Genomic DNA, 17,440 nt, shown 5'->3' with positions numbered 1-17,440 from the left:
ATGTGGCATATAATACTTGTCAAGCATTCTCGCACTCATACAAAACAGAAGTTCCAACCGTGCACCCACCAGGGTGACCATAGGTCTTCTGAAAGTTTGTTTTTGTTGCTCTGACCATATACTCCAGATGGAGTGTCATAGCCACCCCCACCCCCCCCCCCCCCAATCTAGTGGCCACCTCTGCCATCTCCATTCAGGCTATCTTCATTCGTGGGGGTTGGGGGGGGGGGGGGGGGGGTCCACTTCCTAAACTGTATGAGGAAAACTTCCCACCTTTCGCTGAGAGCCTGGGGGTGCAGTTCTCAGAAATCATTCTTAACACATGGGCCCATCCATGCACATTCTATTGCCATTTCAGGTAATTGAAGGTAGTGACTTGCTCACTCCAAGGTCTTGCACTGTACACTCTTCTGTCCTCAGCCTCCTATGGATGACAGGCACTAAGGTGTAAGAACCAAATAAGTGTTTTAGTATTCAGTTGATCTCCACTGCTTACGTCCTCTTTGACTCCCTTTCAGCGACAATTCACAAATGCCACTGATTCCCCCCCCCCCCACCTTTCAGCGGCTCCCGTTTTAAACAGAGACACATCACTAACAGTCCTCCAATCCTCCTGAGTCCAGAAATAATTGGATGCCTGGTTATAAACTGATTTAAAAAATAAAAGGCCATAGGATGAAGGGGAATGGAGGAAGCTGGATATAAAATGGCTCAGTGGCAGGAAACAGCGTAATTATTGACTGTTGTCTTTCTCTGTGAACTTGAAAGAATTCGTCAAAAGCAATTTTCCTTTCACAAATCCATGTTGACTTTGTCTGATTGAATTAAGATTTTCTACCTGCCCCGCTACAACCTCCTCAATAATGATTCCAACATTTTCCCTATGATAGATGTTAGGCTAAGAGGTCTACAGCAGGGTTTCCAAACTTTCCCAGCCATGGAACACTTTTGCCCTTCCATTGCATTACTTCACTGCATAAGCTCATGTATGGCAGTGGAATGAAAAAAAAGCACCTCGCTATCCTGATTACAATGTCTTTGCCAAAGACCGAGGGCGAGAGTGGGCGAGGGCGAGAGTGGGCAAGGGTGAATGGGCGAGGGCGAGAGTGGGCGAAGGAATCCCTGAGAAACAGTTGAATTATATTGAAGAATTAAACCACAATAAGTGATCATTAGATCATTAATGTGCAATAGGTGCAAATATATAAAATGAAACTTAAAAGATATCTTTATGTTGCATAGGTATACATTTATTATAATAAAAAAGTTCTGTTACTCAACAAATAGTTCAGAGTCTTATATTTTCATCATTTTTAATGGAGCATTCACTCTCGCCCACTCCCGCCCTCGCCCACTCCCGCCCTCGCCCACTCCCGCCCTCGCCCACTCCCGCCCTCGCCCACTCTCGCCCTCGCCCACTCTCGCCCTCGCCCACCCTCGCTCTCGCCCTCGCCCACTCTCGCCCTCAGTCTTTGGCAAAGATGTTGTAATCAGGAGAGCGAGGTGCTTTTTTTTCATTCCACTGCCATACATGAGCTTATGCAGTGAAGTAAGTTTGTTGTTGCCTCTGCAGGCCAGCACTGAATTCATTACCTTAACAACATTCCCCAGCTGTTGGAAATAAAGCTAACCTGAAAATAAAAGTCACAGAAGTATTTGTACTCGGTAGACTCGACCAATAAAACATGGATTGTAATGGTCTCTTGTGGGAGTGGGGCAGAGTGACATAAATGTTGAGTACTGTTTTCTGTTTCCACAATAATGTCGTTAAATATTGTGGCATTTTATTTCAATCAGATTGATCTTTTAGGATACTATTGTGAGAATTTAATTCCCATAATTTATGATGTGATGGGGATAACTGACATCTCCACACTGGTATTTTAAATCTTTGAAGTAGATGTGAATATAATAGTTAAAGGTACTGTGACTTATTTCTGATTATGTGGCACATGAGTCAAAGACTGGAACTAAATTTAGGATGCATCATCTGCGAATGTTTAAGCCAACAAAGTACTAAAGTTGTGTTCATGGACAATATCTCTCACATTGCTTCAGATGGCTTTACAATAAAGACAACTGTGACAAGATTGAGGTTGCCAGAACTGATTAAAACCATCACACCGTCATTCTGTCATTTGTTGATGTTTGCTGTCCAGCATTCCATGTGTTATGAGGTTCTTTAGAAATTTGGCAACTTATTTAGAATAAATGTTTGGCTGCGAGGGTGGGGTGGAGGTGGGGGGGAGAGAATCAGGGTGAAAGCTACGAGGAAATGTTATTAAGTGGCAGTTGCTCAGTTCTATAGTTTTGATGACAGAGCTGTCAGTTGGGGAAGCTTTGCCGCTAAGTTGCAATGGAAAGTGTACAGATTTTTGGATGTGGCTGGTTTTGAAGCTAGCCATCGATAAAGTTCTAACAGTTTGTGTAAAAGGCTCTTTGTGTTGGGGAAGACACATTCCCACAATTTGGGCTGCATGAATATAATTTATAATGGACTTGGCAAGATTATTGGGCATATAAACACATAGATGGAAATAGATATAGCAAGTGCTTCTTATTCACAAAGGTAAATGTGGGATACTTGGGATGATCAGAGTTCTGTTGGTTTATGAGGATGTGTTCCCCCCAAAGAAAAACTGCCATATGGAATACTTTGGTACTTCTAACCACCCTGTGTTCCTCCTCCATCATTGTGAAGTAGAGCATTTCTTAGTTTAAGAGTAAAAATGGAACTCCATTTTCCATTCAGATTGCTCAACATTCCTGGTTGAAACATTGTGTAAAATATATGAGGATTATCAGAATTAATTCTAAATCATTTTAATGTTTTCATGCTTGTAAGCTTTTAATGTTCAATGTTCCTGGATACCCTACTAGACCAATTCAAATGTGAATATAAGGGTTAAGAGCAGAGGTTCCCACTCAGCCCCTTGAGCCTGCTCTGTCATACAATAAGTTTGTGCTGACCTGATTTCTGACTTCAACTTCACATTCCCATCTGCCCCTGAGAATTTATATAGTTCTGCCTTAAACATGTTCAAAGATTCTGCTTCCACTGCCATTTGAGGAAGAGTTCCAAAGACTGAGAGAAAAAAATGACCATTTTCCTCAACTCTGTCTTAAATAAGTGATCCCTTATTTTGAAACAGTGACCCCTAGTTCTGGATACTCCCACAAGAGGAAACATTCTTTCCACATCCGCCCTGTCAAGAACCATAGGATCAGAGAAAAGTTTGTGACAGAAAGAGGCCATTCAGCCCATTGTGTCTGCACCAACCAAAACAAGAGAGAAAAAAATAAACTACCTGTCCATTTGATCCCATTGTCCAGCACCTGGTCTGTAGCCATGCAGATTAACTTTTAAATAAGTTGAACATTTCTGCCTTGACCAGTAGTTCGAGCAGTGAATTCCAAATGCTCATCCCCCCTCTGGGTGAAAGCGTTTTCCTCATGTCCTCACTAACCCTTCTACCATTCACCTTAAATCTATGTCTCTACCCCCCTCCCCACCCCCGCCCTGTAAATGACCCCAGCGAGGGAATCTGATCTTTCGTAACAACCCTATCTCAGTCCCTCTTACTTTTGTACACTTCAGTCAGGTCACCACTCAGCCTCCCGTCTCTGTTCAATGGAAAGCAAGCCTAGTCTATCCAATCTGTAATTCTCAAGCCCTGGCAACATTCTTGTAAATCTCTTCTGCACTGGGGAGAGCAATTATGTTCTCCTGTAATGTGGTGACCAGAACAGTGTACACAATTCCAGCTGTGGCCTAGCCAGCATTTTATACAGTTTCAGCATTGCATCCCTGCTTTAGTATTCAATACCATGTCCAATCGAGGAAAGCATTCCATATACTTTCTTTACCAAATTATCCTCTGTCCTGCCACCTTCAGGGACCTGTGGACATGCATTCCAAGGTGTCTTAATTCATTAAACCTTCTCAGAACCCCCTCATTTGTTGAGTATTCCCTTGCTTTGTTTGCCCTCCTTAAGTGTATTGCTGCACACTTCTCTGGATTAAATTCCATTTGCCACTTTCCCACCCACTCAGATAAGCCATTGATATTGTTTTGGAGACAATAGCTTCACTATCAACATCATGGCCAATTGCTGGGTCATCTGCAAATTTCCCAGTCATGCCTCCCACATTTAAGTCCAAATCATTTATATACAACAAACACTAAGGGTCCTATCACTGAGCCCAGCGGAACACCACTGGAAACTGCTTTCCACTTTCAAAAATATCCATTACCGTTTGTTTCCTGTCACCGAGTAAATTTTGGATCCAACTTGCCATTTTTGCCGGATCCCTTCCAACTTCATTTTTCTGACTAGTCTGCCATGTGAGATTTTGTCAAATGCCTTACTAAAATCCATGTAGACAACATCCACTACACTGCCCTCATCAATCCTCCTTTTTACCTCCTTAAAAAATTCAAATAAGTTAGACATAGTCTTCCCCTAACAAAACCATGCTGATTATCCCTGATCAATTTATACTTTTCTAAGTGACAGCTTATCCTGTGTCTCAGAATTGATTCCAATAATTTCTCACCACCAAAATCAGACTGACCTGCCTGTAAAATTCTGGCCTGTACTTGCAACCTTTTAAAATAATGGTATGATGTTCGCAGACCTCCAATCCTCTGGGAACTCGCATGCAAGGATTGGAAAATGATCCTCAGAGCATCCATTTTGTATCCCAGTTTCCTTTAACAGCCTAGGATACAATCCATTGGGCCCTGATGATTTATCCACCTTTAAGGATGCCAGTCCATCCAATAAAGCTTATTATACATAATATTTCAGACTCCTCTTTAACTAGAATGTGTGCATCATCTGTCTCCTTGTTGAAGACGGCGACAAAGTCCTCATTGAGAACCCTGCCCTGTAGCAAAGCATCTGCATTCCTGATGGGCCCTACCCATTCCTCATATTCTCTTGCTCTTCATATATTGGTAAAACATCTTTGGGTTTTTTAGTTTACCTGCCAACATTTTTTATTTTGTTTTGCTAATTTCCTCTTTTACTTCATCCCTGTACATTCTACACTCCTCTAGGCTTCCGACACTATTAAACTTTTTGTGACTATCATAAGCTTTCTTTTTCTATTTTATCTTAACCTGTATGTTTGTGGACAACCAGGAGGCTCTAGATTTGGCAGTACCACTTTGTGGATGCACGTCTACATTGTGCCCGTAGAATCGCGCTTTTGAATGCCTCCCACTGATTTTCCCTTTCAGTAGCTGTAGCCAGTCAACCTTCGCCAGTTCACCTCTCAACTTTGCCCCTCAATTTAGAACATTTACTCCTTTCCTATAATAATAAATCTAATTATTATGATCACTGTCCCAAAATGGTCCCCACTGTCACTTCATCAATTTGCCTAGCTTAACTTCTTAAGACTAAATCTAGAATTGCACTGCCTTTCATTGGGCTTGTTACATGCTGGCAAAAAAGGTTCTCTTAGAATGATAGAATCCCGACAGTGCAAAATGAGGCTATTCAGTCCATCGTGTCTATACCGTACCTCTGAAAGAACATCCCATCTAGGCCCAATACCCCTCTCATCCCTGCAACCCCATCTAACCACAATTTAAGGGGCAATTTAGCATGGCCAATCAACCTAACCTCCACAATTTTGGACTGTGGGTGGAAACCGGAGCACCCAGAGGACCCACGCAGTCAAAGGGAGAATGTGCAACTCGCGCAGAATCTAACCCAGGTCCCCAGCCTGTCATGCAGTAGAGCTAGCCACTGTGCTGCCGTGCCATCCTTTCGCTGTTGGGCTAAAATGCAATGTTCAGGTGAAGGCGGTATGGTAAATTATTTCCAAGGGCTGGATTTTCCCATCAGAAGTCGGGCTGATCCAGTCCATTCCCACTTCCACAGCCTGCTGTGAAGCGTGATTTCCTATGTGCAAGACATTTGTGCCATCTATACCCTTTGCAATGTTCACATCAGTGATATTAGGGCAGTTAAAAGATGCACTTCAGCGACCTCATCACACGTAACTTGGTGTCGGGATGAGGTCGTTGAATCTTGCAAGACACTCAAAACATCTCGTGAGATTTAATGGCGTCTCGTGAGATGTTGCGATCTGGATCTCGCCCTCACTTTGCGTAATTCAGCTTTGTGAATTTAAATGGTCATTAGGCTCATTTAAACAAGCATTTCAAGGGCAGCACGGTGGCGCAGTGGGTTAACCCTGCTGCCTCACGGTGCCGAGGTCCCAGGTTCGATCCCAGCTCTGGGTCACTGTCTGTGTGGAGTTTGCACATTCCCCCCCCCCCCTGTGTTTGCGTGGGTTTCATCCTCACAACCCAAAAATGTGTAAGCTAGGTGGATTGGCCACGCTAAATTGCCCCTTAATTGGAAAAAATTGAAGGGGTGGGGGGAAAGATCGGGGCAGCCTTTCAAAATGACGCCCTGATCTGCAAGGAGCCTTTTCCTGCAAGCTCGCCAGCAGGAAATGACAGAAGTTTGGCTTCAGCTGAGAGAAACCCCCCTAGGCCAAAAAATGGCAAAGTCCAGTTGAATAGCAGGTTGGTTCTCGGTGCTGCAGCCACCAAGCAACGATCTGATAAACTGCCAAAACCAGACATAGTTTTATTTTCCTGTTGAATTGTACCCAAAGTCCCCAACAATTTACTGCCCTATTGTTTTTGCACTCAGAAATCGGCTTAGATATGTACTCTTCGAATTCTCGTCCACTATTTGGGGGTCTATAGAATACTCCTAGGAGTGTGGCTGTCCCTTTATTTATTTCTGAGCTCAACCCATATGGCCTCATTTGTTTAATACATCTGTTTAGTATATCACCCCGACTCACATGTGTAATTGATTATTTAACCAATGATGATATACTCCTACCTTTATTGATCCCCCTCACTGAAAACTCTATATCCAGGGGTGTTAACCTGCCTATTTGCCCCTCTTTAAACCAAGTTTCCGTTATAGCAACAATATTGTACTGTCTTTTGTCTCTCTCTGCCCTCAGCTCCATTTGTCATAGTCATTGCGTTTGCATATATAGCTATTCACACTGTCAGATTCCTGTATAACTGTTGCTTTTGTCTTTCGGAGTCACTGACTAATTATCTACCTTCAGTTCCCCGCTCTGAATTTTCCCTCCAGTTCCTATCCCCCTGCCAATCTTGCTTAAACCCCCCCCCCCCACACAAAATAGTACAACTATTCCTGCAAGGATATTTGTCCCAGTCCTGGTCAGGTGTAGCCTGTTCTGTTTGTGCATGTTTTATCTTCCCAAGAATTGGTCCCATTGTCTCAGAAATCACATGCACTCCTTTCTACACCTGTTTTCCAACCATGTGTTCAACGGCCCAGTCCTCGTATTTCTCACACAAACGTGGTACTGGGAGTAGCCCTGATATTCCAGCTTTAGAAGTCCTGCTCTTCAATCTTCTTAGCTCCCTGAAATATGCTTTAGGACCTCAACCCCTTTCCTACAAAGTCATTGATACCAACATGGACCATGACCTCTGGCTGATCACCCACCCCCAGAAGAATTTTCTGCAGCCCCTCTGTGACGTTCCATAACCCTGGCACCAGGGAGGCAATATACCATCCTGGAGTTGTGTATATAGCCACAAATATGCCTGTCTAATGAATATTCTATCACTACTGGTCTTCCCCTCTTCTTCCTCCCCTCCTGTACAGCAGAGCCACCTATGGTGCTACCTATGGTGCTACTTATGGTGGCACGGTGGACAGTGGTTAGCACTGCAGCCTCACAGCACCCGCACCGGCGTTCAATTCTAGCCTTGGGGGACTGTCTGTGTGGAGTTTGCACGTGATCCCTGTGTCAGCGTGGGTTTCTTCCGGGAGCTCTGGTTTCCTCCCACAGTCTAAAGATGTGCAGGTGAGGTAGATTGGCCATGTTAAATTGCCACTTGGTGTCCAAAGATGTTAGGTAGGGTTACAGGGTTAGGGCAGGGGATTTCACCTAGATAGGCTCCTCTTTCACAGGGTTGGTGCAGACCTCATGGGCCAAATGGCCTCCTTCTGCACTATGAGGATTCTATGATTCTCTGAAATATGGCTCTGGCTGCACTCCTCTTTACTGCCCTTACAAGCACCGATAAAGGAAAACCGATAGCTAGCAGGAACCCGGGATTCCTGCACTAACTGCCTGCTTTTGTTGAACTGTCTGGTGGTCACCCATTCCTTTTCTGTCTCCATGCTCCCCAGCCAAAGATATTTTAGTCAATATAAATTCACTAAAACTCCTCACTGGCATCAATTCTTATTCTTTCCTCTTTGAGGCTATCAAAGAAATTCAAGAACAAAAACAACTCCTGTTTTTTTACAGTACCATATAGGATCTTTTACCCACTTCAGACCTTGCATGTTTCAATCAAGTCATCTCTCACTCTTCTAAACTGTAACAGATAAAAGCCTAGCCTGTCCAACCTTTTTTTCCTTATAAGACAGCTCACCCATTCCAGGTATAAGTCTAAGAAACTTCCTCTGAACTGCTTCCAACATATTTACATGCTTCCTTAAATAAGGAGACCAATACTGTATGCAGTACTCCAGATGTGATCTCACCAGTGCCCTATAAACTGGAGGCATAACCTCACTACTTTTGTATTCAATTCCCCTTGCACTAAATGATAACACCCTGAGCTTTCCTATAAAAAAACTGCAGTTGTTTTCATTCCAGCATTTCTTTTGGTAATCTTGAAACAGTAAAGGAGAGAATTGATGCCTGTGAGGAGCTTTAGTGATTTTATATTGATTAAAATATCTTTGGCTGGTAAAAGATCTTTTGCTCATGCATGCATAAAATTTGTGCAGCATTTCACTAGAAGCCATGCTTTCATGTTGTAACTAATTATTTGTGCGCTTTGTAGCTCCAGCTGCCGTTTTCATTTTCAGCGAAGTGTTGATCTTGTTTTAGGTGATGCAATTATATACCTTTCAAATGGATGTAATGCCCTTTTTACACCCTTGCATTTCAGACTAGATTATGTGGCCCATGCTGAAGATCTTGCCTCGAAGCTTCTGCAGTGCTTTCCAAAGAACAGACTGTCAGCTCCCGCTGCACTGAACCACGAGTACTTCAGTGATCTTCCTCCTCGGCTGTGGGAGCTCTCAGACAGTGAGTATATTACCAGCTTTAATCAGATTCCACAACATCTAAACATGTGTGATTCACAAAGATGGGTATTCTTTAATGTGAAGAAAGTCTCACTGAATAATTCTCTTTACCTACAATTGCAAATCCATATTTTTAACTTTTATTTGGCAAGTAGTATTTCTTGACTTTTGTTTTGATTCAATAGTTTTGATACCAACCTATTACTAAGTGAAATAGCAATCATCAAACTAACATTTGTTTAATTAGTTTGCATGTGGAATTTTCCAATAAGGACATAACTTGATATTAAATCCTTCATGAAAGCAAAAATTGAGCTAATCCAGTTCAGTTAGAAGAAAACCTTTTGGCCATCACAAAAACCTGAATGATAATTTTCCCTTCAGTCCAAGCGGAACCAGGTTCTGTTATCATTACAGGGCTAAGCACTCCTTGTTTAATAATTTTAAACAAATGCATATTACATCAGTTACAGCAACAACTGTGCTGTCAGATGAAGATCAGGAGGAATGGATGATGCAACCACAGAGGAGGAGAAAAGCCAAGGCTGGAAACAGCTGTACTGGCCCTGGATCAATTACCTGACTGCCTCTGAGGAGAAATGCAATGTGTAGGTCCAGGCTCAAGTGCCATCTGATTTAGATGGTCCTTAGTGACTCCAGCTGTTGTGGTTGTGATTGCCAAAATTATAACCTTTTTAGTCATCTGGTCATTTGAAGAATTATAAGGACTGTTCCCCCTCCCGAGCTGCCATCACTACATCACACTTCCAGAGAGCTGACTAATTTTATTTCTTCAAGAATATCAGCAACAGTTGACCACACATCAAAACTACTATGCCATCACTGATTCACTGACACACTGGGTTGAATGGGCTGTTGGTGGTCATTTCACACACGGGTACACTGAGGGAGAATTCAGAATGTCCAGTTCACCTAACTAACAAGCGCATCTTTCGGGACTTGTGGGAGGAAACCGGAGCACCCGGAGGAAACCCACGCAGACACAGGGAGAACGTGCAGAATCCACACAGACAATGACCCAAGCTGGGGATCGAACCTGGGACCCTGGTGCTGTGAAGCAACAGTGCCAACCACTGTGCTACCATGCCGCCCAGAGGCTGGACTGCACTGTTAAAACAATGGTCCTCATTACCGCTGCCAAATATCGCATCACTTTGCGACTCATTTCACTTGAATTGATCCAGTTTATATCATTGAGATGAGTAATTGCAAAATTAGCTGTTAAGATTGAAAGGACCCTTCCTGTTGATTCCCTTATTTCTCATTTCTTTTACTTTGTTGTTTATATTGGGCATTTACCTTTAAGTTGAGTAGAGGAATTGAGGAACTCAGAAGTTGCAAAATAATACTATGAAAATTTAGATTTTTAAAAATAAATTTAGAATGCCCAATTCATTTTTCCAATTAAAGGGCAATTTAATATGGCCAATCCACCTACCCTGCACATCTTTGGGTTGTGGGGGCAAAACCCACACAAACACAAGGAGAATGTGCAAACTCCATGCAGACAGTGACCCAGAGCTGGGATCGAACCTGGGACCCTCGGCGCCGTGAGGCTGCAGTGCTACCCACTGCACCACCGTGCTGCCAAAGATTTAGATTTTTAACAGAAGAACCCAGACTTTCTGATACCCGAGAGATTGGAGGCATTTGGTTTGGTTGGTTGGCTGGCGGCTAATGGATTGGCCAAAGACCGTGTTCTCCCCAGCGACAGACAGTGGATGGCTTCTGTCAGGTGGGAGGTTTTCAGAGGACCCAAGTAGGATACGGAACTCTTCTGGGCGCCGAGAGAAGATGCTGTCAGTTACTCTCTTTCTCCAAAAATGTTTCCTGCCTCCTGTTTACGAATCTGCAGAGAAGTCTTGAGATCCTACTGAATCCACAGTGATTACAGATGGAAAGCAAGAACCTCCAACTGAAGGGCTGGACTAAAAGAGGCACTGGAACACGCCCATCTGAAACAGAGACTTTTATCCTTTTTACCTTTCATATTATTTCCTTTACACCCCCCTTTCCTGTGTGCGTGTACGTGTATATAGAGGGTGGGGAAAGTTAAAGAGAGGGGGATTGAAATTAGATAATAGTTCACCAGTTGTATTTGCTGCCTATTTAATTATAGTTACTGTTATTAATAAAAACATATTATGTTTAAATTTACAAACCTGGTGACTGTAGTTATTAGACAGCCAAAGAATTTGGGTGCATCCTAAGAATTAATAGATAATTTCAGTTGTGTTGCAACTCCGCATCAAGTGGAGGTAGAATTGACCGCACATTAGCCCAGGGTGTCATAACAACACCTATTTAGCCATTGACACAATGGTTATGAGTAGACAGCCTCCAATGCCAATCAATTATCACTTTAGCCAATTATAAATCAAACTACTTTCTCCACATCATCAGCAAATGTTTTGTCAGTTTGATTACTCGGGAGTTGCAAATTGGTCATTTGCAATAGTGGAAAATGAGAGATTTTACATCTTGCCCAATTTTTGTTTCCACCGAAACTTGTTTTGCACTACAGTCAAAGACCAATTTCATCCACCCTCTCTCTCCCAAAGGCTTTGGCCAATATTTTCCAGCCACGACCGGAAATTTCCATCCGAGGTCAAATGATCTTCACATGGTCCCCGTCTATGGCAATCTCGCGGCAGGCACAGCTGTAAAATCCAGCATTTCATCTTCTTGATGTACTACACGCTGCACAAAGTTGCCAATGAATGGCACCAATTTAAGCATCATAGAAGCAATCACCAATTCCTTGCTTACAACATGAGTGATCAGAAAAATTAATCTTGCAAAATTCCTCCGAAAGCTTAATGTTGGTCCCCTTCTGATTCAAGAATCCAAATGTATACCAGATTGGGAGTTCCAGATCATAGCAGCTAAATGTACACCACATTTATTGAAAACTCATTGATGTCATTTGTAAAGTATGTTTTAATTTTTAACTCTGCATCCAGCAGATACAGTGGGATACGACTGTTCTTTTGCTGGTTGGTTCTGGATTTCTATTGATCCTAGACTAGAACCGCAGAAACCCTACAGTGCGGAAGGAGGCCTTTTGACCTATTGCGTCTGCACCAACCCTATGAAAGACCACCCTACTTCGGCCTAATCCCCTACCCTATTCCCGCAACTCCACTCTTAAGGGGCAATTTATTGTGACCAATCCACCTAACATGCACATCTTTGGACTGTGGGAGATAACTGGACCATCCAAAGGAAACCCACGCAGACACCGGGAAAATGTGCAAACTCTACACAGTCACCCGAGGTCAGAATTGAACCCGGGTCCTTGGCGCACTGATAGCAGTTGAATGACTTTTCCTCACTCTGAATTTGCTGGTATGACTGCAGACTCACTAAATTAGCATAGCTCTGTGGTAGCAACCTAAGTCCCAAGTCAAATAAGACTGGACAGTATGAGCGCAGGGTGTAAAAGCACAAAACTAGAAAACTACAAAACACGTATTCGGTGAAGCGTTAAGTTACTTATCTTATGGTCCTCCTATTCTTTGAAGGAAGTTACCATTGTTCACAATTAACATCAAGTGGGGCAGAAAAATTGGGACAGAGTGTCCCTTTGAGAAATCAGTGCCCTGAACTGCAGTGGTCATGTTTTCAATAGAATCTTGTTTTGCAAGAGCAGATAACGTTTCGGTGCCAGAGGTGAAATTGACCAATATAAAAGCCTTGTCTAATTCACTGTTGTTTGACGAGGGAGAATCCCTGGGGAGCTGGCGTTTTTAACCTTGGCGGTTGATTTGTTTACAGCTTGGGGAGATGATGTCATTGCTGGGTGGAGCTAAGGTATTCAGACATTTTGAGGGAGATTTTAAGTTGAGTTCTTATCCGGCCTTTAGACTACAAGGCCTTTTGTTTTCACAGTAAGATAGTTGAAAAAAATTAATAGGAATTAAAACAATGCAGATTTGTCAGAGGACAAGGGGGAAGCTGAAACAACCTCAAAAAGGCCTTCAACACTCAACGATAGAGTGTCATCTTCTGTTTTGTCTGTCCCCCAAAATCTGTCACCATCCTCCTCTGCCTGTTCCACGATGGCCTGCAAATTGTGATCCTGACTAACCATAGCCCCAATTCATGTTCAGACTGGGGTCAAGCAAGGTTGTGTCATCGCACTGATGCTCCTCTCGATCGTCTTGCTGCAATGCTCCATCTCATCCTATGCAAGCAGTGGAATGAACCTACAGAACAAATGGAAAATGCAGGCCAGCTCCAAGGTCATCCTGTCCTCTGTCTGCATATTGTAGTTCAATGACAATATTTGGGTCTATGCACACTCCGAGCTCCAAGTTATCAGCAGTACCTTCACTGAGTCTGTCAAGAGCATGGGACTTCAGTGGACATCCATAAGTCAAATGTCTTCTACGAACTTGCCCCCACCACACAGTACTGGTCTCTCCAGTTATCAATATCCATAATGAGGCCTTTGCCAATGTGGACCACTTACCATACCACTAGACACTACTGTCAACAAAGGCAGACATCGATGTTGAGGTTCAACATTGCCTTCAAGTGTGTCAGCGCAACCTTTGGTTACTCAAGGAAGAATGTGTTTGAAGATCAGGACTTCAGACCTGGCAGAAACTTATGATCTACAGAGTTGAAGTGATTCCCGCCCTTCTATATGGCTCAAACATGGACAAAGTACAGCAGACACCTAAAAATCCTGGTTAAGTATCATCAGCGCAGCATCCACAAGATCCTGGAAATCCATTGGCAGGATAGGAAAACTACCAGCCATGTTCTCCCTCAGACATTCCCAGCATCGAAGCATTGACCACGTTTGATCAGCTCCGCTGGATGTGCCACATCATCTGCATGCCTGACATGAAACTGCTGAAACAGGTGCTCTACTCAGAGCTTCAACATGGCAAGCGAACCCCAGGAAGGCAGAGGAAGCACTTCAAGGACAACCTCAAAATCTCCTTGGAAATAATGAAACATCCCAATTGGCACTTGGGAATCCTTGGCCAACACTGTCTGATGAGAAGGAAAAGCATTCGTGAAGGAGCTGAACACTCGAGTTTTACTGCCGAGAGCAAGCTGATGCCCAGCGTCACCAGTGAAAGCAACGCGTGCCAACCTGGGCACCACACACACCTGCTCCTCCAAGCACCACCTGTCCCACCTGTGACAGAGACTGTAGGTCCCACTTTGCACTCCTCAGTCACCTGATAAACCATTTTTCGTATGACAGCAAGTCATCCTCGACTCCAGGATACTGCCTAAGAGGTATAATGGTATAGCAAGGCATCATAAAATTAGCCACATGATTTTCTTCAGTTTAGAATTAATTACAGCACAACAAATAATTTGTTTTAGTTAGCTATTGACGAGGGTAAGGGTGTATATGTTAGCATGTCAGCGCACAGTTAGAATAAAGATTAATTTCCCTTAGTGAATTGTACTCAGTCAGATGGTGGCACAAGGAGCCAAATTCCATTAGCTCTTTTTATGTCACCTTCGCAAATGTTGTCTTCTGCTTTTGTCCTTCTTTTAGTGAGAAATTAATCAACATCTCTTTTTGATGCATAAAGGAAGCTCTGTGCCTTTAGTCATTGCCCAATGAGGCTTGCTGATGTCAATTGATTCCAATATTATTAGTTTCAAAATCTGGATGAACGGCGTTTTTGCTGATAGGGCTGATTGAATCATCGGAGAGCTGGTTAATAATTGCTCTGGTTTTTCATCAATCATTGATACCAGTCAATGTAAAACCTGCAGCTTTGACTGATTTTTGACTGATGCAGGTGTCATCATTGCCTCCACTTGTTTGTATGGAATGATGCCAGAACGCATCTTTGTGGGAATAACACCATGCCCAAACATGATCTTCTGTGCTGGAACCATTCTGTGATTGAATTGAACTTCAATCTTCTGAGATTCCCTACCATAAATTAAGCGCTTGTGCTCAATTTTGGGCAGGCTTCAGTAAGGTGTGATCATCTAATTTAATGGTTTGAAAATAACAAGAGCGGGATTCTCCCCTACCCGGCGGGGCGTGGGGTCCCGGCGCCGAGGAGTGGCGTGAACCACTCTGGCGTCGGGCCGCCCCAAAGGTGCGGGATCCTCTGCACTTTCAGCGGCTAGGCCGGCCCCGGAGTGGTTCGCGCCCCGCCGGCTGGCGGGGAACAGGCCTGGCCGAAGGGCCTTCGCCGGCCGGGTCGAGTTGGCGCATGCGCGGGAGCGCCAGCGTGCGCTGGCATCATCCCAGTGCATGCGCGGGAGGGTTTGTCTCCGCACCAGCCATGGCAGAGGTTGACAGTGGCCGATGCGGAGGAAAAGAGTTCCCCGCACGGCACAGGCCCGCCCCCGGACCGGTGGGCCCCGATCACAGGCCAGGCCTCTATGGGGGCACCTCCTGGGGCCAGATTGCCCTGCCCCCCCCCCCTCCCCCGAGAACTCTGGGGGCCGCCAGGTCCCTTCGGTAAGGACCTACTCTAATTTACGCCAGCACGACCAGCCGTAAACAGGTGGTCACGCGGGCCGGAGAATCGCCGGGCGGGGGGGGGAGGCTGCCAGAGGCTGCCAGCGGCCGCGGACTGGCGTGGCACGATACCCGCCCCCGCCAAATCTCCGGCGCCGGAGAATTCGGCAGCCAGTGGGGGCGGGATTCGCCCCGCCCCCCCCCCCCCCCCCCCCGGCGATTCTCCGACTCGGCGGGGGTCGGAGAATCCCGCCCCAAGTGTTTATGCCCAAGTTTCCAATATTTAAATTATACTGTTACAAGGCTTCCATCAGGAATATGAGGTCATAAAATTACCCCTTAAGTGTTTAACCCATGCTATGCTAATGAAGGGAAGGGCAAGAAACTCAGTGTAACGTTGTTTTGTGTGTAAAGTATTGATGGTGACACTCGATCTGGTAGCCTTCTATATTGTGAGGGGCAATGGCTTGTGTCTTGGTGGTCAACTCTGTGTGAAGCATTGCCTGGTGTGGCTCAGGAATCCCACTCTGCCACACTCTGCTGCAGGTGAAGCCAGTGGGCTCAGAAGGTGCAGCATTCATTGGTCTCGTTTCTTTGGGCCAATATAGAAGGTTAGCTGATCTTTACATTTCCTCTTGCCTTTTCCAATGCCTCTCTGAACAGTCAACCTCCAGAAGTCATGAATAAAGGCAAATGTCATCCAGTATCTGCCGCGATGTCCACCGTCTTTACATCTCACTTACAGGTGTCCTTAGACATCTAGCAGATCATGACCGAATGACCAGTGCACCATACAGAAGATCTCTGGATATATGGCTGTGATCCAGCCGATGAATGTGACCAATCCAGCCTATATGTAATTGGCTTAGGAATTAATGAGTGCATGCTGATGGAATTAGCATGCTCCAGAAAGTGAGAGTTGGTGACCTTGCCCTGACAAGAGATGCTGGGAGACATCTGAGACAGCGAAGGTAGAACCTATTCAACTTTTTCTCCTGCTTAGTGTATGCTGCCCAGGGATTGGATCCTCCGTTTGAGAGACTAAGTGCTGACAGCAGCGGAGCATGTGTGGTCTTTTACAACCGAAAAATTGGCGTGAAACCTTTCCGATTCTGATACCGGTGAGGAGCTAACAGCAACGCCGACTGAAACCCAAGCCGAAAACGGCCAGAGAATTGGCAGGTCCTGGGCCGGCATGTGCACGGCTGACGACCTGCACCGGTCACGTCGTACAAAATGGCATCTGCCGTGCGCGACCCCAACCCGCCACATGCGACCCCACAGCCCACCCTCTGGCAGCCCCCCACCAGTCCCCCAGCCCTTGCAGAAGTCCCCAAGCCAGCAGCAAGGATCCTGGCCGAGTGTGGCAGTGCTGGTCACAGTCCGCAGCTGTCACGCCGGGGGTTCCCGCGCGGTTGGGACTACACGTGGCCCACGCCGTCGAGAACTCGGCCCTTTGGGGGTTGAACATCGCGGTTGGGCCGGCTAATGACATGCCAACGCTGTTGAAACGGCATATGGCGTGCATCAAGATGACACCAGTTTGGAGAGGGCAGAGCATGGCAGACCCGTGTCAAACCAGCGCTGGCCCCGATTTCGGCGCAATTATGTATTCTCCGCCCAATTGCTGAACACTATTTCGGCGTTGGGCTACGGAAAATCCAGCCCCAGATCTTAATACTGTAAAAATGTGCACCAAGGGGCGACCTGATAGTGGTCCAGAAGATTGAGGGGCATGGACAGAGTGGATGGGCAGGCATTCTTTCCCAGGGTGGAGGGGTCAGTCACTAGAGGGCATAGGTTTAAGGTCCTTGGGGCAAAGTTTACAGGAGATGTGTG

At 45.1% G+C, this 17,440-nt stretch overlaps 1 protein-coding gene across 4 annotated transcripts in view; it reads left to right on the top strand.

The window, feature by feature from the left end:
* The window catches only part of cdk14 (cyclin-dependent kinase 14), a 776,296-nt gene that overhangs the window by 595,400 nt on the left and 163,456 nt on the right, over positions 1 to 17,440 (top strand). For all 4 annotated transcript variants that reach the window (XM_038797927.1, XM_038797929.1, XM_038797930.1 and 1 more), the window contains one exon: positions 8,988 to 9,127. In XM_038797927.1, coding sequence (XP_038653855.1) covers positions 8,988 to 9,127 — 140 coding nt within the window. The remainder of the gene's footprint in view (positions 1 to 8,987; positions 9,128 to 17,440) is intronic.

This window comes from Scyliorhinus canicula, chromosome 5, assembly GCF_902713615.1.
Source record: "Scyliorhinus canicula chromosome 5, sScyCan1.1, whole genome shotgun sequence".
Taxonomy (NCBI): Eukaryota; Metazoa; Chordata; class Chondrichthyes; order Carcharhiniformes; family Scyliorhinidae; genus Scyliorhinus; species Scyliorhinus canicula.
This window is presented reverse-complemented; position numbering and strand designations above follow the sequence as displayed.